At 38.6% G+C, this 26549-nt stretch overlaps 1 protein-coding gene across 1 annotated transcript in view; it reads left to right on the plus strand.

Annotated features, from left to right (window-relative positions):
- The first annotated feature begins 200 nt into the window (after window positions 1-200).
- Window positions 201-26549, plus strand: part of LOC124155855 (protein O-mannosyl-transferase TMTC2-like) — a 70790-nt gene continuing 44441 nt past the window's right edge. The window contains exon 1 of the mRNA XM_046530007.1: window positions 201-872. Within this exon, the coding sequence (XP_046385963.1) occupies window positions 839-872 (34 nt within the window). The 5' untranslated portion in view covers window positions 201-838. The remainder of the gene's footprint in view (window positions 873-26549) is intronic.

Below are 26549 nucleotides of genomic sequence, written 5' to 3' on the forward strand. Positions count from 1 at the left end.
AAACACTCACGAAGAGAGCCATCCAGCCACCCCCCGCCCCTTATGTCCCGTTCCTCCCCTTCTCTCCCCTGTGGCAATGAGAGGGGTGCTAGGCGACCACCACGCTTCGAGTGGGGGAGGACTGCTCCGCCGTTACGCGCTCCCTCTGTCCCCTACTCCTCACAACGCCCCCTGTTGGGCGCGCGCGAGAAGCGAAAAGAGCCCCTCTCCGCTTCCCCCTTTGGGAGCTTCGCTTTTCGTTCTCCCCCGAACACGTACGGGCGCGCACTCCGAAGCGGGGAGTCAATGCCACCGGTCGCGGAAGCTCCGCCACGCCGGGCACATCCGAACACGGCGAGTCCGGACTTTTTTTAGACTGGCGTTCGGGGGCGAAAGAGAAGTGTTTAACGCCGGGAGTCGACGGGGGTCTTACCCAGGGAGATTTCGCCTCCGTCGCGGAGTCGGTGACGGAAACATTAAGTTCTTCCTCTGCAGCTTCCGATGTAAGGAAAGAATTATATTTCTGGTTGACTGTCGGTCGGGGGCGCGAGAAGTGTTTTTCCTCGGGAGTCGACGGGGGTGTTTGCGGGTGGTGAGAGGTTTCGCCTCGGTCTCGAGGTCGGATGCAAAAATCAAGTTTATAAAAACCTGCAGATTCGCATTCGTCGAGGGTGCAAGTGTGACGGACACGCTCCAGATACTCGAGATTCCTTTCACGTTCGTCCGACCACTTGTGACTCGAGCGTGGAGGACTTTTGAAGTCGCCGCGCAGCGTATCAACACTGTTCCCGTTGCTCCGGCGACGTTGACGGGAAAGCCGGTGGGTGCCGAAGATGGACACGCCTGGTGAAGGCCGAGGATGACCTCTAAGAAGGCGGAACGAGTCATGAAAGGTGAGAACAAAGCCTTTAAATATTAAGAGAAATTGAGCGGTTTTTATCACTATCAACTACCAAAAACGTTGGCTTTTTTTGTGAAGTATGGACAAGTATGCACATTGGGGGGTTAAAATATCCTAAAAGTAATGTCCATTTTATTGGACACAATGACTGAAAGGGTTTAGATAGCATTGTCATTCGTGAGTAACAGGCGAAGTTGCATCACGCTATGATCGCTTTTTCTCGATTTTAAATTAATATATTCAACAAATTTTCATGCATGATTTTCTGCTCTAGGACATTTCGTACTCTAGGACAATCCAAATGCAGCTCGAAAATAAATAATTCGAAAAAAAGCATTATTCATCAAAGCCAACGTTTATGTGCCATGTTAGAGAAAGTAAACTTTGTAGCGGTTTTCCTAACAACAACAACAACACGCGGTTTATTTCTTTCCTACCGGTTTGAGCAGTATCGCAAAATTTTCCACGTTGTTGTTTTCATTTCTCTAACTTTTTAAAGATATTTTTAAGGTCCGTATAATTAGCGTACGCCGGCGTTTATAGTAAAGTAGGAAGCTTGGACTACTTCTTGCCCTACGAATTCCAACCCTGATATGCAAGTTACCGCCGCAAGCAGCCTCCCGCAAGCCTCTCAGTGTAATGCAATATGCACTCGGTAATTTTCATCACAACGTTCCTGAATGACGTTCTTGGTTTTGGCGTTGCGTAGGCACCAATCTAAGCACATGCGTGAGTGGAATCGTGCGACTTTCTGATCCCTAGAGAATGGCAAACAGAGCCGGACAATGGTATATTTTTGTTACATGAGGAACTCAACAAAGTACATATATTTTATTTGCATCAAAGGTATGTAAAAAACCTCTTAGTTAATCCGAATGAGAAGGAGTCATCATCGTAAGTAAAAAAATCCTAGAATTGGTCTCACGCAGCTCTCCATTCCTGTCTCATATCCGCTATCTTTTCATATTTCTTCTCTTTTACATCCTTTGTAACCTGTCCTATGTAGCTCATTTGGGCTCACCCGTTACCCTGCCTCCATTCCACTTGTCTTTCTATGATTGTTTTCATCAGGCCATTAGAATCATGCCTCATAATATAGTCAACTAAGTTGTCTCGTTTTCTCCCTACGGTTTTTTGAAGACTTCTCCTTTCTCCCACTCTTCTTAGCACATCCTCATTTCTAATTCCGTCGGTCCATTTTATCTTCATCATTCTTCGTTACACCCACACTTCGAATGATTTCACTCTTGACTTTTCCGAAACAAAACTAACTCGGTCTGACCAGATTAATGTAACAGTGAAATTCTTTAGAACATTACTTGTACAGCATATGTTTTTTCACTCCAGTTTTGATGCTGATAAGAGATGCATTTGGACTTTGGCGATGAGGACTCATCTGATAACAGGTGGTCACTACACGTCGGTGGTTAGGGATGCCGTGGCTACTGATATTTTAACACGTAATTCTAAGTTTGGCGACGAGAGCAATCTAGATACGGTATCATTAAAATGCACTAGATCACGAGTTGAGGTCCATAAGCGAATGGTATGTCTACTTAGTCCAATGAAATCCCCGACAATTACAGTTCCAATACCATGAGGCATACGTTGCAATTCCATTTTTATTTTAGACTATTTCTGTCGAAGAATCATAAACATTAATTTTAAAAATTATGTTCAGAATATAACATTTATTTCAAACTGTAATGGTGAAAATATAATGTTTTTGAGCGACAAATAACCAAAATTCTACACTAAAGCGCACATTCACCCCACCACAATAGTCTTCAACTGTGGAAATAAACAAATATACGAGGAAAAATACAGAAATAAGCAATTATTACTACCTATCCGACGCAAGGAACGGTGAAGTTTTCAGCAGTGGTAAGAATACAAATATTCATGAGTTTTGTTGTGTTAGAGGAATATTATTTCAACAAACGCAGGAAGAACTGCCAGTTTTCCAAAACGAACAAGCATCTGTTAAAAAATACCCTTTGCTCTGCTATGCTCATTTTGACTTCTTAACATACGATTGTACAGATTTCTAGCAAATACCCGATTGGTAACATATACAGCAAGTATCCCTAATAGGGTAGTTTCCTTCATCAAAGAAATCGAAAGGCATTGATTGCGATTCGTTACCCACCATTACTGTATTCATAATATACAAATTATTTCGTTTTAGAAATACCGGTTTAGACGAATGGCAATGGTCAATTTTTATCCTCATTTGAAAAGGGCCAGATTGGCGGCCTAGCGATGCCACTCCACGTGACGTCACAGGGACCTAGTTTCTATACGAGTAGATAGGAGTTTTACATGGTCTGAGGTTACCAATGCATGCATGAGGCGCAGAGCTCAGGGAAACATGTCTTAATAATCACTTATTAAAACTGGCTAAGGTCGGAAAGTTTTCTTCATTTGATAAGATATTAATAATCCTTATTTAAGCCAAGCGCTACCAGCCAGCAGGGTACTCAGCTACCCGCTAGCAGCCTGCGTCGTATCAGCGCTCAACTCGCCTCAAGGTCACCTCACAGGGCGGCAGCGGGAACCAGAAATACGTCACACGAAGTTTACCCGGCATTCATACTTAGCCGTCGCGTTTTCGCGCGCTTGAAAATTTTCACTTTTCCTTTAATCGCGAAAAATAGATATCGTCATTTAAAAATCTAAAAGCGTGAAATACGTACTCCAGGAGTAATAATCTTTCGATTTAGCCAATAAAAAAATAATAGGAAACCACCCTATTATAACTGCGCTAAATTCTTGCAGGACGTGACAAAAAAAATGACGGTTTTATATGAGCGAGAAACAACATTGCAATATGTTATAAATCACTTCCAAGTATTTCTTAAATATGGCATCTAAGTATCTATCCATTTGCCGGCGCAATAGCAAACAGTAGGCGCAGAAATAAGGAGCTTAAAAGATTTTATACGAGAAAGTGAAGTAGGTAATTATAATGAAAATTTCATTGAATGTTGGTTCAGAATTCTCATTCACTTTTTCATTAATCAAACACTCGTGGACCCTGATATCTATTTTACCTCAGTTTTAAAAGACGTGCCCTCAGCCTATGACTTTCTCGTTTCCACGTCTTGCATGGCTGTCAAATTTTCACTTTCCATTCTTCAGGGTGCCTTCCTCCGAAGCTAGTCGACCAAACAGGCACCTACGTGATTGATTTCGTCTCATGAATCATCAATCAACTTTTTTTTCCGATCAAATTTTTACGTGTGCCAAGTCATCGGAACCCGAAAGAGGGTAAATGAATTAAAACGCCGTGAGGCGTGCGCTCCCACTGTCGTCCGGCAAACACGCGTGAGTAAATTACGAAAGAGGGAGATACAGGAAAGTGAGTGAGTAAACCCAGTGAGGGTGGATTGCGGAGAGCACGACCAATCCGAAATGAAGCTAGAGTCTCGTCGCAATAAGATTAAAATGCTCTGATCAAGACTTCAGTAGTATAATACACTGAATGATCTATAGCGGTGACAGTAAATTGTTTTTTTAAGTGACTCATAACCAAATTTCAAAACGAAAGCGCAAATTCTCTCCACCAAAATAGTCCTAAACTCTGGGAAAAAGAGAATTACGCGAAGAAAAACAGAAATAATCTATTATATATCGTAGGCTAACTTCTTACAACACGTATCTCAAAAACAGCAACTTTTCATGAGAGCAAAAAAAACTATTTATTTTTTTAATTATGTAAAATTTTAATTAAAATAAAAAAGTACATAAAACTGAAAAAGAAGCATACATTTGCAAACAAGTAGTTGTTTTTTGCATAACTTTTTTTTTAACAAAATTTTATTTTTGAATAATAGTAATAGCAGTATTAACTCAGACTGGCCAAATATTGAGATACTTGGTGTTAGAACTTAGCCATCGATATATGTATAGTAAAATATACAGGTTGCCCCAATGCTCGTGTGTCATTTTTGACCTCTACTTTTTATCACTTCCCCTCGGGCTAAGTTCATGAAAATTGGCATACTTATTGGAAAAGGTCGTATGTTTTGTTGAGTGCCAGCAAAATTTTACAATTTTGACCTTATGACCTCAAAATGTCGGTCAAGCCAATTCCCTCACATGCGTGACATCATTCACGTAAAATTACACAATTATTAGTTTCTACTTTACTATCAACTTGTTTGTCGACAACAATTATACGGCCCTTTAAGATATTTGCAAAAGCTACAATTATTAGTGAAACAATACCCACTGTATTTAGTGAATCAATACCCTATTTGGATTTCTTTGTCTTCTTTTATCTACAGAATTCTCTGAATGAAAAATATTTTTTAACACTTGCGATATATGGAAATTGGTTAAAAATATGGAAGAGAAAGAGTTAATATAGAGAAGGATTTATGCGACGTAGCTTTTTCATAGCACGTCATGACAATTCCGAAAGCTCCGATGACCGACAAATCTCATAGGTTTAAGCATGGAAATGTGAAGCATGCTTTTCTTCCAATTGAACAGATTTCCGAAGAGGCGTTGGAATCCCGGAATAAGGATATTAGAATTTATCGGGAAAAATATCATATAAAGGTCTAGCATAGCCACGTGCCATGACCTTTTCCATTAGCTTCTGCTTACATTAAATCCACATATTTCTAGTTCACCGGGAGTTCCTGTGAAACTAAAAAATTACTTGATGGGGATTTACGTGAAAAATCTTCTTACGAAAGAGGAAAATATTTTGAATATGAGGAGTCGTCATTCTCTACATTGAAATAGGAGTATAAACGGCATTGATTTTTATCAATGAGCAATAAAAATAATGGTTAAAGGTAGTTTTCTTTTTTATTACGCTGAAAGGTCAAGTTGAAATACGCTGAAATGAAAAGTTCATGTTTAAAGACCACATAACAATCTGAAATCACGATATGTCTTTATCATAGTTATTTAACAGCTTAAAATACTGTTATTAATGAAATTAATTCTACCTTTCTTTACAATACTCGTGTCACTACTTCGCCTTACTCCTGGTTGGTATACATACCGTATAACCTTTCCCATTTGTTTTTGCTATGATTGACCTCCTAGATAACATAATGATCTAGATCACCATAAATAAGTTTTGTTGTATTTCTAAAATACATATTATGCCAAAATGCCCATTATTTTATCAATTCTTACGATAACGGAGATTTTTGGCCCGAGCGTCATGACTGTAATGTGACACGAATCCAAAGTATTGTAGCCGATCAATGGAAACGAAACCCTAGGGCGGGTTCGCGGGGATACACTCCAGGGGCAGGGACTGTAAGCGCGAGCTTTTCTCCTCTGCACCCAGAAGGGGAAGGACGGGAAGGAACAAGGAAGGAGGCGCCGCCGCGATAGGAGCCCGACGACGCCTCCTGGGAGTGGATAGGAAAGGAAGGGAAGGCACGAGGGAATCCCGCACCGTCACAGAGGCGGGTGGGCCCTACTAACAGCGAAACCAAGCGAGACGCAATTAATATGCTACCAATCCTAGTGGATTTTCCTATGGGGAAGAAAAATCCATCGATCGAATCGGTAGATATTGTAGCCGATCACTTAGACCAAAAATTGCGATTCATTGAAAGAATTCGGTAGATAGGGCAAAGAAAAGTTACGACGAAAAGCAAGCTTCCTCTTTCGTCCATCCTCTCGTAATTTTAAAATAAAAATTACGAAATTTGCCTCCCACTTCATCATTAAAAATTTCGGCTAATTAACCTGTTCAGAGAAGAACGCTGATTCGAGGAAGGTAGCTAGGTAGAAGGTAAGAGGAAGGAGGATAAATACAAAAAATATCCGCGAAAGGTATATGCGAGAGGATAAGGAGTAGCTGAGACTTGGTGACCCGCTCGGTAAGAGCCGGTGACGTCATCACCTTATCTGCGAAAGGGTTAAGGACGACGATTTTACGCCACGAATACCTCGAGCAGTAGACGACGGATCGAAAAACAAAAAAATACGGGTTTCTTTAAGAATCAAACTCTATTACAATCAAAGATAATTAAAACTTGGCAAAGGTCGTAATTGAAATAACATATGTACGCTATCATCTTGAAATTTTCAAGGAATACTGAGTAGACCCAGGGAAAAATTTTCCTACGTATTATACATGAAAATGTTGCGAATTTAAATTCTTTCTCGGAGGTGAATTTGTTACCTCTGAGATATAGGTGAAAGATGAAAAGTGTTTATTCTCTGAACGCTATATATACATGTGAAAATTAAAGGGTGATATCGCAAGTAAATTAGTATTATCCACATGATACACTCATGTTAACATCATATTAATTTTATTTAAAACTCATAAACATAAAAAAAATCATGCTTAGATTGGCCTAAATATTTTCTTCAGCATGATAATTCTTTTTATATTGGGAATCACGAGGAGTTTGGCTCGGCCAACACGCGCTCATGGCTCCCGCTGCGATCCGTAACCCGATATAAGTAGATTAAAACCAAATCATGAATGGGCTTGTCGAGTGAAAATGTAAACTGTGAGACGTCCTTATCCTGGGATGATGTTGGGATCTACTACCTCCGAGGTAAAGTTTATAAAGTGGCGCATTATTAATATTTACCATAGTACCAAACACAGCATCATTTGGTCTTTCACATCCGCATTTTTCAACTAGCTAACAATTAACTTAAACGAACATTAACATCCTGGATAGAAGCTTCCTATCCAAGCGGGACTCGAACCCACCACCTATTCTTTGACAGGCAAGGCGACCGAGGCCTGCGTAGCTTATTACGATTGAATGACACGAAAAAAATACGACAGATCGGAGAGACACGTAATAAAGGTAATCAATACTTATAATTTAAAAATCTCTAAACATTTGCATAGGTTTCATTGCTCTAACATCGCATATCGCAATTTACACCAAAGGTGGAATTTGTCATGAGAAAATCACTTGGCTTTTTAGTCTGGATTCGAAGAAGGATGTCGCCATTTCCAGACATGAACGCTACCAGTTACAACACCAAGAATATTTTGAATTTTTCTCGGTAAATTTCTCGCAAATAACGTAGGACTCGTGCACACGACTGCGCACAAAGTCACTTTTTTCACTAAGCTTACTGCAAATTGCCTTTATCAATGTAAATTTTTATGTTTTTGATGGCACGCATGTGTTCCCCAATGTTTCTCCATGGCCCTCCGTTCTTCCTCTCCTTTTTTTTTAAAGTGGCATCATTGACTACTTCTCTCCCCTGCGACTGGTTAAATTTTAGTCAACGACCTTGATTGAGGTTTTGGAATTGAAGTAGCCTCCCTCCCTCGGAAAGCTGACCCAGGACTCACAACGAAGTCCAGTCACTCCAGCACTGCGGGACACCCGACAAAAGTGATTCCAAGAAGAGCGACTCATTCCATTCGTCCAAAGCCCTTAGGACAAAGACCCCCTACCGACCTAAGGCCTCCGCAATGCTCCCCACTTCCTCCACAATGGACGTGGCGAGCAATAGAGGAATAAAAGACTTAAAGTAAGAGGTTGGGAAATTTTTCTGATAGGGGAACTCATTCCCCTATGGCAGCAGATCTGGAGATGCGAGTGGTGATCCATGTATTGTCTTTAAGTGCAAAGTAGTGTCCCAAAACGGTATCGCTACTCTCTGCAGCTGGCTTGTGCATGAAAATAATTTTAATAGCCGATTTTGACATAGTTTAAACATTACTTCTTGATACATTTCCTCTTCCTTTCGTTTTTTAAAGTGAATTATCAGAACTTATATCTGTAGACGCAAGTTGATGTGCTACATATTGCCTTAAAGTGCGATGTTGTGTCCGAATATTACGAAGAGACTCACAGAAACTGGTCCAAAAGAGATTCAAGATATTCCTGATAGCCGATTCTGGTATACTTCAAGAAGTAAAATGATCAATACGCCCCCATTTCTTGATCTGTCTTCCCTTTCACATATTTTATGAGGAGAAGCACTGAAGTTCTTTCCCAAAATAGGGCGTGGAAAGCTGTGGACGTAACTCGCAGCTCCCGTCCAATCATCGTGACCCCATTACGATATTCTTCTTCCCTCGCGTTCCCACAGATCTCTCATTTTTAGTCGTCTCTCATTTTATGACGCCATCAACTTTCATGGAAGGCATCTAAATTTTAGATTTACTGTATTTAAGCAATGAACAAGTAGTGGCGCGCTAAAATTATTTCAGGTTAGGTTTTGTACTTTACTCCATGAATGATATTCATTAATGTAGATAAACGTCTAGCAAATATTTGTTTACTGATCTAAAAAAATATTCACAAAAAGCCATGAAGAAGGCATAAAAAATATATCAAAACGTTGGAAAATAGCTTTACATATCATTCTTTGACCAATACTCTGAGATGTTAATCAACATAAAAAATTGATGTCGAAAAAAATAAAAAATAAATCTTTATTCGTCGAATTAATTTTTGATTCGGTATGGATGAAACCTTTGCCCTCACACTTCCTAGAAGTAAAAAAATACCATAACGAGCTCGTTGGCCTATTTTAGATTTGTGATTACGATGGATTTTCAATAATAAAGAGAACTGTGTTCTTTCCGTTTATGGATCCTTTGCCGACTCCTCGAGATATTCGATGAATTCGACAACTTTAGCCGATTTGCGGAACAGTTGATGACGCTCTTGAGTCTCCACAAACCTATCCCTCTGATGTAATTAGTTCTTTTTATCTAATCCTATGGACTACACGCAAGAGGCACCTATCCGTCCAGTTGAAGTTTCGATTTTTGTTACCCACCATTTAAATTTCATCGATTTTTAAAATATGTCTGAAGAGAAGCTATGAGTGGAGGGTGATCCATTTACTAAAATTCCGACGGCGTAATAATTACAATCCTGAGGAATAGTACTGAAAATGCATGAATTCTGAATCTCTACCTTATTTCACACAGAATTTTGAAAAAACATATAGTGATATGAATGTTCGTTAGCAGCCCTAATTATAGTTACAATTCAAACAGCTTTAGTAATTTTCCAAACTTTTTCAATTTTCTCGACCGGTTACAATGCTTACACATCATTTTCAAGATCTGTCTAACCTAAGAGCGGCAAGCCTGGTATACGCATAAATTTAAGGCAGGTGTTGGTGGGGTAAAATATAGAAGTAAGAATGAGAAAATAAGAAGTAAGAAAGTTGAGGTTGGGTACTCATTTGCGAGATATCTATTAAGGGCCATCGGACAAGGTTTTCAAGGCAGAAGAAGAAGTATTCTCACGTAAAGGAAAGGTGAGGTCATCGTCGGTACCACCTCATCGACCAGACATTCTCCAAACAACTTGGAATACACTCCTATTTCAATTTTTTTCTACAAAATCCTGTTTTTACCTTTGTCAAAAATAAATAATTTTTTGTGCCGTAATAATAGTTCATTTCTCTATGAAATTAGGATCACTCTACTTCTCATCGACGCGAGTAGCGAATTTTGAAAACCCATTAAAAACTTTTAGAGGCCAACTTGAGAAATCTCAATTGTTATGCTCGTATAATATATAGACTTTTCAATATTTCAATTGTTGTTTACTCTATTGTGATCGATAACTTCCCTGAGTGAGCGTATCTCCCTGGACAAGTGAATGAACCGGAACACTAATGACGCCATTAACTCCCGACAAGTGGGCGAAAATTTATGAGTTTTTTTTTCTAAATTTATGAGAGAATGTCTGAATGAGGACCAAATGAGGTTATTTTTGCGTCATAACTAATATTTTCCTTCCATCTAACTTATTACTTTCATGAATTACGATTTCGAGTCAGAGTGAACGATACAAGCTAATACAAAATGAAATGTCGGTCATAAAGGATCGGCGTAAAAAGGTTTTCATATCTTAACAGGACGAGTGATGATTGGAACCCATATACGTACCCCGGAATTGAAATCATGGGATATAAATGGCGATTGTACATACCATTCTGATCACTCATAACAGAAGAGGTTTTTTTTTGTTGTAATTTGTCCTTTCCTTGCGATGTTAGTTCATTATATTTCCGCATCACCTTTCACTGCGCTGGCGTTTTAGCAGGGGTGAATATTTGCACAAGTATTTCGTAAGACCGAGAAAAGGCCATGCGTGTACTAGTGCTCAATTATCGCGTTTGGTCCGGTGCAATCCTCCACAACTGTTTCAGCCCTTTCCAAGTAACTTAACAATTTTTAAGAATGGATACAAAGAATTTATTTATGAAAACTAATTGCCGGCCTCGGTGGCGGTGGGGTAAAGTCCTCGCCTGCCAGACCGTAGGTCGTGGGTTCGAATCCCGCCTGGGTAGGTGATCCCTATCCAGGGTAGGGATGTTTGTGTTGTACTTTGTTAATATTGGAAACCCTCGTTGTAAAAGGCCGTTATGTGCTGTTTACGGGGGATGTGATAAATAAAAAATAAATAACTTAACTAACTAACTTTACTAGCAACTTTAATTTTAAATTCTCGATATGACTTATATAATTTTATTTTGGTGATGTATTTTCATTAGTTAACTGTTACCACCTGGTAAATAGCAAAATAGTAACTAATGTTCAATGATAAGTTCAACCTTACTGAGGAGTTCTCGGGAAACTCCATAACTGCCGACGTTTCGATGTCCGACTCGATCATAGTCCTCATTTTTGCGTTGTCCCTTGTCCGTAGGACGTTGTGAAGTTGAACGGTATAAATAGAACATTTCATCAGATTAGTGCTCCAAGGCCAATATGTATTAATTAAGTTTTATATAACATATACAGCCCTGAGGACGATGACCGAGTCGGACATCGAAACGTCGGCAGTTACGGAGTTCCTGACCCGGTGGCGATTCCGAGAACTCTTCACTAAGTCCATTCGCCGGGAAAGCACGAAATCTTCCATAAGTTCAACCGATTCAGGCGGTGGAAGATAAGGGAAGTTCGGCGTTTTTAAATGAAAGGTAGTTGTAGTAATGCTGATAGCTAGTAATAATTATTGTGGAAAAGAGCAACTACTTTTCATTTCAATTGAATAATATTAAAACCCAGTCGACCAAGCTCTTAAGTTTAGTCAACAAATTCCGTTGTGGCTTTGAAAGAAGTAACCACTCCCTTCGCGTCCTTCGTACAATCGAGTGTCGCGACTAAGTCCAATCATACAGCTGTGGGCTCACATACGGGGCAAAAGTGATTCGAAGAGGAGCGATTGGGCTAGCGACGCCCCCTGCCGACTGCGGACCCCCGTAAAGTTCCCACTCACTCCATGACTCCTCCAAGATTAGATGAGGGAGCAAGTGAAGAATGAAAGACTTCAATTGGGTATGGGGCTATTTATCTGGAGGGGAAACTCCTTCCCTTTTGATGACAGAGCTGGAGCAATCTGGAGAAAAAAGCAGCCACCCCTAATGCTATGCGACATAATGTAACAATTAAAATATATACTCTTGATGAAAGTCATCAATCCTCTATACTCAACCATTTTTGATGATTTGTTTGCTAATAACATGAAATAGGCTCGTTCACCAATATTCTATCAATAATTTTATTTTTGATTTTAATTTTATGTTAATTTACTTTGAAAAAACTCAAATTTCTACTCACATAAGATGCAGTTTTTTGTGAAGAAAGATGAATATATGTGAATATATTCAGTGAATATATTCAAAAACATACGCAGTCATGGTTGAGCTTCCACGCGAGACAGACGTGGGCTGGTGCTTCGCTCGAGACAGGCAGGTGCCTTAGTGATGTGTTCAGTTGCGTCCAGAGTATAAGTGCATTCAATTACGAGGATAACTTCCTACTCAATTTAGAAGCTCGAGTTACTAATATTAAGTGGAAACCGCAGTTTAAAATGGCTAATTGCAGTGTATGTAATGTGAATGTTCTTAAGCGCCAGCTAAGGATTACCTGCAGTGAATGTCAAACTCAGTGTCACGCTACTTGTGTTCACTTGTCCAAAGAGGATATCGAGTATATTGGCGCTGAAAAGCAAAGTTGGCGTTGTCCTACCTGTACTGCGGAAAAACGTAAGAGCATGTCAGTAGTTCCACTGACGGATACGGACACTGCTAGTATCTCTCATATTATAAACCTTCTAGAAGAAGCTAAAGAGGACAGGAAACGCATGGAATTGGACTTGAACAAGGCTATTGAGTTTGTGCACAATAGATTAGATGAAAATACTAAAGTGCTTCAAGAAAACTCAACGCAGATTGCTGAATATTTAGCGACAATAGACTTACTTAGGCAAGAAAATGTTGGCTTAAAATCTCGAGTGAGTGAATTAGAAAAGAGGTTAGACGACCAAGAGCAATATTCTCGCGTTAATGACCTTGAAATACACGGCATTCCCCAGCAACCAAATGAAAATACCTTAGAAATCGTGAAAAGTGTGGGGGACGCCCTTGGTGTTAAAATAACCGACGATATGGTGAACACATGCCACCGATTGGGAAAGAAGGGACACGAAGGCGGAACGAGAGGTATCATAGTCAAATTCGTCCGTAGGTATACAAAAGAAGAAATTCTTCAAAAGAGGCGAGTGAAAAGGACCTTCTCCACACGGCACCTGGGCTTGGCGACCGATACTCCGGTGTACATAAACGAGAGCCTGAGTCCAGGTCGGAGGAGACTCTTCGCTGCTGCGCGTCTTGCGAAGAAAGAAAAGGGATACAAATATTTATGGCTAAGGCATGGGACAATACTCATGAGGAAGAAGGAGAATGATCAAGTAATCACTCTGAAATCCTCTGATGACCTGGAGAAACTGTAAGCATTCTGTGAGTGAGTTATGTATGTCTTCAACCTATCTTTACTAACAAAATGCAGAGTACTGTTAATGATAATGGATTTAATGGTGGCAGGTTCCTTGTCTTGCATCAAAATATAAGAAGTCTAAGAGCTAATTTTGATAAATTTGTATTTCAACTAATTAATCTCGATATAAAACCCGCTGTAATTGTTTTGACAGAAATTTGGGTCAATGACACTGAAGTATCTATGTATCAAATAACTGGCTATCGGAGTTTTGATGTGTGTAACAATAACTATAGGGCTGGAGGAGTTATTGCATATGTAGCAGATACTTATGAGTGTTCTTCTATTGATCTGGGTGAATTAAAAACTGCTGATATGGTTAAAATATCAGTAGGGATAAATGATTCTTCTTGGATAAGCATTATTGGTGTATATAGACTTAATTTTAATCCTGTTGAACATTTTTTGAGTGAATTGGAGAATGTATTAACCATCTCTAGTGAGAGGAATTTAATTGTAATTGGTGATATTAATTTATGTTTATTACAACCCAACGATATTTCCTTTGAATATCAAACCCTTATGGCTAGTCATGGACTGGACCAGCTTATTCGAGTACCAACTAGAATTAGCAAAACGGGTAGTACATGTATAGATCACATTTTTTGCAGAAGTAGAGATAACTATAAGTATGAGGGAAGAGCGGACGATTGGGGTTTAACAGACCATCATGCTGTATCATGTTCTTTAAATATTAATGTACCCATTAATATATACGAACGAGTTTATCGAAGCCATTGCCGGATAAACTTTAACCATCTAAATAATACTTTGCTAAGATGTGACTGGAATGATGTTTATTCACAACAAAATGTCAATGAAGCCTATGAAATATTTATAAATAAACTGAAATGCTGCATTGAAAAAGCTGAATACGTGTCAGACAGTAACAGATCGGGAGGAATGAAGAGGCCATGGATGACTTACGCTTTGTGCGGGAGAATTTCTAGGCGAAATTTTCTGTATAAAAAAATGAGGAAACACCCTGAAAATGAAAAGCTAAATAGGTACTACGTATCGTACACGCAAAGATTAGAATATGATATTAAAAAGCGCAAAGAAAAGTATTACAGGGACCTATTTGATAGTAATGTCAATAATACCGCTGCTCAATGGCGCATTTTAGATTCACTCACGGGAGGAAAGCAAGGAAATGAGAATTGTGTAAAAATTAGAACTAGTAATGGTATCGTTGTCACTAAGTGCCAGGACATTGTAAACGAATTTAGTTCACATTATGGTAAAGTAATTCAAGAATTGACCCAGAACAATTATTTTGAAAGTAATACGAATAAATACAAAGAAATATTCCCAACCTCCAATTCAATTGACTCACTGTTTTTTGTTCCTACTGATGCGAAAGAAATTAGCAGCATTATTAAGGAATTAAAGTCTAAAAAATCTAAAGGTGTTGATAATATTTCCACACAAGTTATAAAAGAAGTAAATGCAAATATTTCGGAGGTCCTTGCCCATATTGCTAATCTAAGTATGTATACTGGAATATTTCCTAAACAATTAAAAACTGCAATAGTGATACCAATTTTTAAAAAAGGTGATAAAATGAACGTAAATAATTACAGACCAATATCCCTATTATCTGTATTTGCTAAAATAATAGAAAAAGTTGTTAAAGTCAGACTTCTTAAATTTCTAAATCAGCATAGTTTTTTCAATAAAAACCAATTTGGATTTATGAGTGGTAAGAGTACAGAGGATGCATTATTAAAATTCTGTTCAGAGCTGAACGACGGACTGAATAAGAACTGTAGAGTTGCTGGCTTATTTGTAGACATTACCAAAGCCTTTGACTCCATTAATCATAACATACTAATGAATCGATTATGGGAAGCGGGTATACGTGGAACCGCATATGATTGGTTTCAAAGTTATCTTTGTGATCGAGATCAATGTGTGCGTCTCAAAAATTGCTACAGTGAAAAGATTCGACTCACCTGTGGTGTCCCACAGGGTTCTGTGTTGGGACCCATACTGTTTTTAATATATGTAAACAATTTATGTGCTGGCAGGTTTAAAGGTCAATTAACGTCATTCGCAGATGACACTGCACTAAGTTACTCTGTTAATAGTGTTGATGATCTATATGAACACATACAAAGTGATCTATTAACACTCAATATGTGGTTTTCGGCTAATTATATGTTGTTAAGTGAAAAAACGAAATATATTATGTTTAGCATGAGTAAATCTACCTCAAACAAAAGTAAACTATACTATCAATGTGCAAATTGTATAAAAGATAATGTTACTTCCTGTGATAAATGTATTTTGATCGAACAGGTTAGTCACATAAAATATTTAGGTATATATTTTGACCAAAATTGTAAATGGAAGTCTCACATAAATAAATTAAAATCAGAAATGATTACTATTGTAAGAAAATTCTACTTCCTCAGATACATATGCCCTGAATCAGTAATAAAAATGGTATATTATGCTCTCGTTAATTCAAGATTGCAATACGGAATAGCCTGCTGGGGTGGAGCATATTTTATCAACATTAAACCATTGATAGTGGCGCAAAAAAGGGTTATCAGGGTTATAACACGATCGTATAGGAAAAGCCACTCATTTCCTCTATTCAAAAAATTAGATGTCCTCCCACTAAGGCATTTATTCATTTATAAAGTCCTTAGAATATTCTATAACCGTAGTGGTGAAAAGGCCCGACCACAAAACTATGACATTAGAGCTTGGAGAAACTTCCATATACCTAGGCCGACGACCGAAATTTATCGACAGTCATACAATTACTTAGGGCCTAAATTGTTTAGCATGTTGCCGAGTAATGTAGCAAACTCGGAAAAAAGATGGGGATTTAAATCCGCCGTTAAAAAATGGCTTATGATGTGTGAGGAAGTAGAGTTTCTACTAAGAAAGGTGGGTTAAAAAAGTTTACAATAAAAGGTATATTGTATATTCTATGTATGTAATTATGCGTTTATATGAGAAAAATAAGAAAAATAGTTATCCTTGTCCAAATATTTGAAATACGTTTTGTAATAATGAATGCAATCGGCAATAGAACAAATAACTGAATACAAAGAAATTTTACTTCTCATGTGTGCTAGCACCAGACCTATGTAAAAAGTTTATGATGGTAGCCCCAAAACTACTAAAAGGGGTACCTATATATTCCAAAATATTTAAGTATGTTCTAAAATGTAATATTTGATTGTAAATGGAATAAATTATATATTATTATTATATTATATTATATCTTTAAACTAGCATGAAAATATTTAAGTAAATCCCTCGAAGCATCGATACCACATTAATTAAAAATCAACTATAATACACAAATATTCAGAGTAAAAAATGTAAATAAATCAATAAATACAACACAAGTTAGCTTCCAAGCTCGATTAGTCTTGAATATTGGACTGAGCGCTTAGGCTTTGCTTTGCGTCCTTCGCGGCCGCGTACTTTGCTTACCGCTTAAACCGGCCCTGTGCGGAGCAAGCCATCAACCCGTAGTATAATGGGATCACGCCATGTAATGGGAAGAAACCAAAATGGTACCCATTTCAAGGGTTACAGGGATTGTTTAACCAAGGAGGTAATCGAAATACGGCTATCCGAGAAGAACTTCAATAGAGACAAGGGGTTCAGCTTAAGTAGGACATATGGAACACGATCTTGAGAATGGGGGGAAAATGGACTCGGTCTCCGCCAATCAGAATTGACCCAATATGATCACCTAGGATATATAAAGCTAGCACCCAATCATTGGTCTTTCAAATGCATTTATTTATTATAACTTGAATTTCACCGTTGTGATGTTGTGTTTAAAAAAAATAATAGTACTAAAAAGAGAAAAATAAACAAAAAAGAAGACAAAGAAAATTAATTACTCAAAAAAGTAATAAAAGATACTATAAGAATGATAAAAAATAATAATAAAAATAAAATATAAGTTCAAAAAAATGTAATGAACATAAAAAATATATAATTATATTTTGGCCTCTGTTGTAAAATCTCAAGTAAATTAGTTTGTAAGTTTCTTTTAAAATTACACACAAACCACACCACTGACGACAACAGAACATATGCGCACGCCATCGTTAATTCTTTGCAATGCCGACTGGTTGAGATGAGGTTGAATCACCGGTACAGTGTTAAATGTACGCGCCTTCGGCGCTGCCAATGAGTGACGTCCCATCATTGGCCCTGATGACGGTAGAAAAGGATTTCATCGAAATGTCGGCAGCGATAGAGATTGAGGAGATTACTCGGATGAAATCCCGATAAGAATTTACTGTAGCAACCGTTTATCCATTATGGTTTTCAGACTTGAGGAATACGTCTGACCACCACAAATCCGCATTATAACCTCAAAAGTGACGGATCTCGCGTTTAATTATGATCATTTACGGAAATTAGGACATTCCTGTAAAAATTTCACTACAAAAAATAAATAAAGACCCCAACCCTCGCAGAGTAAACCAACTTTCCAAATGAAATTAAAATGACCTTTAATTACTATTTGCTTATAACTATTTCATTCGAGAGCCATTTAATGAATTTACACGGATTATATGTGCGTAGTACATTTCGAACGATTCACTTTAATGATCACTCAACGAGGCAAATATTTGCAGCCTCACTTTATAACGGGCAGAGGGTACTGCGCGGTTAATGAGGATATTTTACTCGAAATTAAGAGCCTGCATTGATCACGCATATCATGCGGTGAATTGGCAAAAAAAATCACGAAATATGAGGTAATTAAGAAAACTTCTATTTCAAGGTTTAAAAGATGCTCAATTCCTTACCGCAGGTGGGATTTGAACCAATAGCAACAAAATTTGCCGATAAAAACGAAGTAAATAGGTAAAAAAAACAACGGTGTTTAAATTAGCGTCACGAGGCATTTCGCCTTCATTTACGATCGCTGCATGCGGATGACCGCTTCAATGTGTCTCCGTCATCTGGCAAAGCTAGTTAACGGCTTTGTTTGCGATGGACGCGTCGTGATCAAACGCTCCCTTTCCAAATGATCCCAGGATTGCACTGGACCAAACGTGGTAATTAAGCACTCCGCACACGCATGGACTTTTCTCGGTCTTGCGGAAAACTTGTGTAAATATTCGCTCCCGCCAAAATGCCAGCGCCGCGAAAGGTGATGCGGAAATAAATCGAACTAACATCGCAAGGGAAAGACAAATTGCAAACTCACAAAATCCCTATTTGTGATGAGTGGCCGGAATCGTACGTGAATTTGCCGTTGCTATCCCATAATTTGAATTTCGGGTATTTACGTGATCAATTATGTGAGTATTTTACGTCACTGAGCAGATATTTGCCGAAATTATTTTTGGCGTTATTGAAAAAATATACATCTACATCTACATAATACTCTGCGAGCCACCTCTAGGGTGTTTGGCAGGGGGTGATCAATCACCAGCATGCAGCATGCATTTGGACTCCCACATGCACACCACACCGTCCAAAAAACGTCCCGTATACTAACAAACTATACTACTACATGCTGTTAGAAATAATAATTGAATTAAGAAACATGCATTAATTTTTACATATGTTAGTAGGCTAAACTACAAGTCATGCAATCTATTTACGAGTGCTATTGCTGCCGTTATAATCTCTTATTGATCGTGGAAAAAATGACATTCGGAATCTGTCTGTTCTACAATCTATCTCTCTTATTTTATTTATATGATCTGATCTACCGCAGTATGTTGGCGTCCGTAAGATATGGTTAAATTCGTCAGAAAAGACACTGCTCTTGAATTTATCTAAAAGGTTTAGTCTATTTTTCAATCTACGGTCCGACAGAGATTCCCATCCGAATTTATCTAAGAGGTCAGTTACACTAACAAGACTATCGTAACGACCTTTCACATACCTGGCAGCTCTTCATTGCATATAGCATGGGTAGCCATGGGTAGTTCCTGCAAATTAAAATTATCTAAATTTTCGTGAAATATTTTTCGTTGGAAACAATTACCTACCACGTATTTTTCATGAGAAAGCAGAAGGGAAAACATTGCTAATCTTTTTGTTTTTTAATCTCATAGATGAGGAAATCATTATCTTAGCTCTTCTTGATTGGAAGGGAAAAAATAGACTTCATTATCGTTACATAGAAAACGCTCGACGGTTCTTAATGAGGGGCGATTATTATTTTTTGCTTTCTCAGGCTTCTTTTAGACTCTGCGAATCTCAAAAGTGGATAAAATCAAAATGGGTGCGATAACTCAGCGTCGAAAAATCACAAGATAGTTATGCGGGAACGGAAGAAATTATTTCGCCACATCGCAGAGACATATCCTGCGGGAAATCAGTTATCGATTCTCAAGTAGCATCACAATGCTGTATTTATTCTCTTGGCACGAGAATCCTGATTTCATCATTCAAGCAATGCAACGAAAATACAATAAAAATATGTTAGGCTCTTTAATTATAAAAATTCAGTATTACTACCACGGCCTCTTTTCATGGAAAAAATTCGGTATGACTTGGATCAAAAATATATTTGAGATCCATTACAATTAGAAAACTTGGTTCCCTATTTCCAATAGTGATTCATAGCGTGCCATCTACACTTATGGATTTTGACATTCGGTCAAATATATAGATTCGCGACCATCTCATGAAATGCAACTAATAGTATAAACAAAATCCCGATCGTATGCAGCTCAAAATACCATTCAGCAAGTAGCTATGATTCATCTCAGGCCTAAATTCTATTTTTTCACTCATTTCGTAAATCATTTCCTCCGTTGGTTGACGTCATAATGACCACAAATAAAAAAGCAAAAATACGATTTGGAAAAGTACACACGAAGTAGTAGTTCAATAGGTACACCTGTTGTTCATTTTTAGCAGTTTCACGCCAGTTTCTCCGCAGCCGTGTGCTTATTGGTAAAATTTAACTGGGTTCTGTAAAGATCTGCCCATAACCAGTGGCGGATACAGATGGGGGGCGCAGGGGGCGCGCGCCCCCCCCTTGCGGGTCCGCCTGTATTGCCGAACATTGCAAAACCACAATTGTAACTTTTTTATATCATAAGATGGCATTGTCTTTTACATGTTTATAATCACTTTAAATAAATTTTCATATACTTTGCCTGTGACTTGATCATCTTTTATTACGATAAAAGTAAAGACAACTTAAGATATGTTGCGCCCCCCCCCCCCCCTTGAGTTTTTTCTGTATCCGCCACTGCCCATAACTCATGCAATATTGTTGAAATAAAATATGTAAATCACTAATATATATAAACTCGAAGGTAAGGGTCTTCATTTTACTTCTGAATTAGATCCAATGTGGCATTTATATTTTGATATTACACCAGTGAATGCCTCAACAATAATATCCAGTTATCTGGCACGGATGAGATGTTTCTTACTAAGTTCCGTGACGGGAGCTGATCATATTTTCATGAGTGAAATATGAGTTGTTGGTTGGTCCGACTCGTGTTTTTTCCATAGAGTGTGCTTCAAATGTGTTAGGGGTTAATTTCGGAACGTCCTTCCCCTTGAGTCGTTAGGTAACGCAATCTTGGACCTGTGGAGCCTTGTGGGATAGTATAGCGTAGTGAAAACCCACGCCGCCGCCTGACCCAGTCTCCTTCACCCACACCACTGGATTATCGATGTGCTCCGCCAATTACAATCTCGGCTCCCGCTGGAGCGGATACGAACTGCTCGATTACAAAGAGAGAGCATGCATGTATGAGAACCTACGTATGTAAAATGCTTCCCCTAAAACGGCTTCAAGGGATTTATACTTTGCTGAAGATTGATTTTATTTTTAGCAGCCGGGACCTTTCAATGAAAATGTGTAGATTCGTGAAAAACTTCGCAAATGTTTTCAATTTGTGACATCCTCGGATGAACCTGATTAACAATAGCATTTAGCGTAATGCTTAAATTTGCATTTCGATAAAGCTGCATTAACGGTGGAGTTTGAAGAAAAAATCAGGCTTTACCCAAAGTTAAAGATTGATTAGATTCAGGGCAAATAATATTATCGACCTAATATGATGACATTCAAAATATTTTTCCAAGTGGAATTTCCTTTTGCCCTCAAAATTTTCATTTTCAGCAGCTGCGCTTTCATTTTACGTATTGCACAAGCTGATTTTGACGGTATATGCATATTATACAGCGAATGATGATTTGAATTTGACCTACTCATTGTCCATTGACCAGTAAGTGGCCATTTAAACCTTAAATTGCGTCAAAAAATATGAATCTTATTGACTTTGATTCTGGTTTCGGGCAAATATTGGCCGAAAGTCTTTTCCCGTAGGATTATATAGTGATACGCCAGAAACATCAAAAATACAATGTGTCAAAAGAACGAAGTGAAATTTATTTCCAACTAAAATTCGAAGAAAAATAATAAGTCCATAAATCAAAAATTAAATTATTAATTTTCATTCGCATAAATGACCATGATGAATCCGTGTCGTAGTTAGTAGGGGTTTACTGACTAAGTTAAAAGTGCAGCATGTCAATACTGGGATTAAAACATCTACATTTTGACGTGGGGTATTTTTCACCCAGTCACATTTCCTCCACTGACTACTCATATTTATCCTTATTACGCCATTATAAGGTGATTTTCAGCATTATATTCATCTCCGAAGTCGTGACATTTCCTTACGATACTTTCATCCTATCATTAGCATTTCACTCAGCCCATCCTACGGGCTCCAGTTTTTTTATATAGCACTAATGTAATAGTACAATAGGGTAGTTTCCTTCATCAAAGAAACCGAAAGGCATTGATTGCGATTCGTTACCCACCATTCGTGTATTCATAATATACAAATTATTTGGTTTTAGAAACACCGGTTTAGACGAATGGCAATGGTCAATTTTTATCCTCATTTGAAAAAGGCCAGATTGGCGCCCATGCGATGCCACTCCACGTGACGTCACAGGGACCTAGTTTCTATACGAGTAGATAGGAGTTTTACATCGTCTGAGATTACCAATGCATGCATGAGGCTCAGAGCTCAGGGAAACATGTCTTAATAATCACTTATTAAAACAGTCTAAGGTCGGAAAGTTTTCTTCGTTTGATAAGGTATTAATAATCCTTATTTAAGCCGAGCGCTACCTGCTAGCAGGGCACTCTGCTACCTGCTAGCATCCTGCGTCGTATCAGCGCTCAAAGCCTCGCCCCAAGGTCACCTCACTTGCGGCAGCGGGAACCAGAACGACGTAACACGGAGTTTTCCCGGCATTCATACTTAGCCGTCGCGTTTTCGCGCGCTTGAAAATTTTCACTTTTCATTTAATCGCGAAAAATAGATATCGTCGTTTAAAAATCTAAAAGCGTGAAATACGTACTCCAGGAATAATAATCTTTCGATTTAGGCATTAAAAAAGTAATAGGAAACCACCCTATTCCTTGATTTGACAAAAATACTGATCTGCGAGTAATGATGTTTATGCATGCATGGCATATCCACTTGGGATGCGCAAACAGGTCGCCAATAATTGATTAGCGATATCGAGCCGTCGCCATGGCGTCTGATTTTTTTATGTCCCATTCCGTTCTCCCGGAAGAACAAACAACATATGCGGCGTCAGGGCTGGTGGAAGGGAAATGCCGTAAAAGGGAAGGAAGGCGAAGGGTAAGGGTAGCTCAGAGGGCAAAGGATAGAGGGGGTGACGTCGATTGCTTCCTTTTATTTTCAGGGCAAAGGGATGAGTGATTCATTTATTCATCGCACCAATGGATTGCCATCTCCTGCTGAGTACCACTTTTCGAAGGTTGACCTTCAATGAGCGAAAAAAAAAGAGAAGACCCAATCAAACAACGTTCGTACCTCGTCATCTTCCTGGCCTCCCGAATAAAAAAGCATGTTAAGGCCTGGGAACATCACTGCGCAATCTGACGCGTGGGCGAAGGAGCAATCAAAATTACGTCGCGTAAAGAGGTGAATTGCAGGAAAAATTTGCAAGAATGCGTGGTTGCGAGACGGCACAATAGCCCCTCCTTTAATTTCAACCTCGAATTCTCGCAATTTCAACACGTTTTCGGCAGGGTTGGCAAGTGAAACGAAAGGAATGTCGAAACAATTAAAATTTCAATTGTTTCGATCACGAGATCAGAAATGAAAAGGAAACGAAACGAAATGATTTAAACCCTGGGAACTAAACTTATGGTCGAAACGACATCGAAGTCAACAGTACTTCGGGTCGAAACTTAACTAAAACTCTGGGACGAAACGAAACGTAGAAAATGTTTCGCACCGCAGGGACCACGCGCTTCACCTTCGAACAGTTTAGTTTCGACCCACACACCGAGTGCGATGCATGGTTGAATAAAATAGAGGTGCGGCCTACCGCCATTAGATGCACGGGACACGCATATTTTTACCACACACAGGAGAACGGTGAACGCAAGCTGGCAGATTTTTAAGCTCAATGTTTTAACCTCTCCACACGTATGTCAAACGTAATGGGTCGAAACTAATCCCTCTTATCCCCCTCCACTCAACTTCTGGGATCCATACATAAGTATGAGTGGCGTAGTTTGGATTAATTTAGTTTCGTTCCAGGGAGTAAAGTTTCGTCCCGGATCGAACTAAACTCCTTGGTGATTTTAATTTAGTTTAGGAAAGAAACTAATCCCAGGCCTCGTACTTTCGTTTCCCACCGGGTCGAAACGAAACATTTTTGTTCCGTTTCTCTTGCCAACCCTGGTTTTCATTGCTAACCATACGCAAAGACTTGCACCGTGTAAAACGGTCTTAAGAGGTTAGGAATAGAAAAAAAAATAACACATATCTGCGTCTTGGAGCTGAAAAGACCGATTTCAAAATCGCTTGCTTTACAAGAGATCAGTCTGAAGTTGTAATAAAAAATATTCAACCTTATTTTGAACTGAAGCTAAAAAAAGTTATTTCCTTGGAATTTTCATTAAATTATTAGTTTAAACTACATATATCCCAATATTCCCATGGTGGTAAAAAGGCCAATGACAAAATCGCTTGCTTCACAGAGAGCAGTCTGAAGTTATAACGGAAAATTCAATCTTATTTTAAGCTGAAGCTAAAAAAATGTATCTAGTTTACATTTTCAGAAAATTATATCATAATTATTTTACACCACATAGGTCCCAAGATTTAAAGTGCTTAGGAGGTATAATTCTATTTTAATAAATTAAAGGAGTTAGGTATAATTCTACTTTAAAATTTCCTTCCTAGATCGGGGGAATAGATGATTGGAATTGTTTACCCGACGAAATATTGGAGCCCTACCCAATAGTCGGATGTTAATCACGAGGCTAAATTAATAATCATTGAATTGTGAGGGTCTCTGTGTATTTTTTGTACTTTCGTTTTTTGGATTTTCCTCTTTTCATTTTTTGTCCTGGATAACATATACCTTTGCGCTGTTTGATACCACCTGATTAAATGATTTGTATTTAGAACTTTGCAGATTTATACACCCGACTACACGGTCTACTTGAAACTATTTGTTTAATAATAATAACAATAATAATAACAATAATAATAACAATACAAGTCACAAAAGTATAAATTTTTGGTATTGGTCCTTTTGCCACCAAGCCACCGATATATTTTTTAATGTCTTTTCTAATCGCTTCCAATTTCAAACGTTCTGAGAGGTTTTCGAAAACAGAATAAAAATGATTTTCCCGTTAGTAAAACTTGCCATTTTGAGGGATTTTCGGTTGAGAACCTTTCATTTTTCTGCCCACTCTTGACGGGCAAGGGAGTTGACGATTCCGCGGCTGATGAGTTCACTCCCGTGAATGACAACTTGTCAATCAAAATTCATCGAATCCGTCTCTCGTTCCCTTTCGATTATTTTTTTAAACCTCTATTTCATCCCAAAAAAGGTTTAAGCTCGGGGGGATGAGTCGATTCCAAAAGTCAGTTCTCCATTCCACCGATTCTCGGGTCCAGAATCGTAATCGAGAAACGCTCCCATAAAGTAGGCTCCGATTACATCGATTCCAGGAAGATAAATGTTTTGAATCTGGGGACTGGAAATAGTAGACCCAATTCCATCCCATAGAAGGTTAATTTATGCTGCCACTTCGGTCGCATTTTAATCGGTTTTCAAAACTGTCCGCGGCTCGATGATGAGTGCAATTCGATCCGCTTTCTTCCAATATTTTGCGGTATGATGTTTGTGATTGCGAGGAAAATCAGGGAAAAAGTTATGAATTTGATGGATCACAATCATCATACATGTGTACTTCGGTTAACGCACCTTATTATATCTTATCTCTTCGTGAAACTCGGATCACTTTGTCCGTTAGCGACGCGAGTGGCGACTTTTGTAAACCCATTTAAATGCGCGGTGGGTGACAACGCATGATCCTATCCTGACTTGAGGATCCTATTTTGTTCTATTCTTGGTACGAGCTTTGAAAGGGAGTGATAAAAAAACAAATGAATGCGTGTTACGTCTTCTCGATCGCTTCCTATTTCGAACATTGTGAGCGATTAAAACATATTAGCCTTTTAAAAATGTTTAAATATATTAACTTTTCGTAAGAGACGTCACCTTTGGCCCGTACGTTGCATTTATTTTGAGGGTAGAAGATGACGTGGCGTGAAATTTGTCTGATTGCCTCTTATCTTTTAATGTTTTTAAAACGTCTTCAACGATCGGAGGCTTTCTTAGGTAGGTAAGCAATAAGAGGAGGCGACCGACAGCTGAAGCCGTTCGTCCAAATTAGGTGGGTTGGGGTAGGAAGGTTGGAGAGAAACCTGGCGTAGGAATTCGTCAGACCTCGACGAATGGCGTAACAACATGGATCACGGCTCATTTTCCCATCCGAAGAAAGGAGTAGTATACCAGTGACGTCATGGCAAAATTAGCAGTGCCGGAACGATTTTTCCTTAACTTTTTTGACTT

The sequence above is a fragment of the Ischnura elegans genome, chromosome 3 (genome assembly GCF_921293095.1).
Source record: "Ischnura elegans chromosome 3, ioIscEleg1.1, whole genome shotgun sequence".
Lineage (NCBI taxonomy): Eukaryota > Metazoa > Arthropoda > Insecta > Odonata > Coenagrionidae > Ischnura > Ischnura elegans.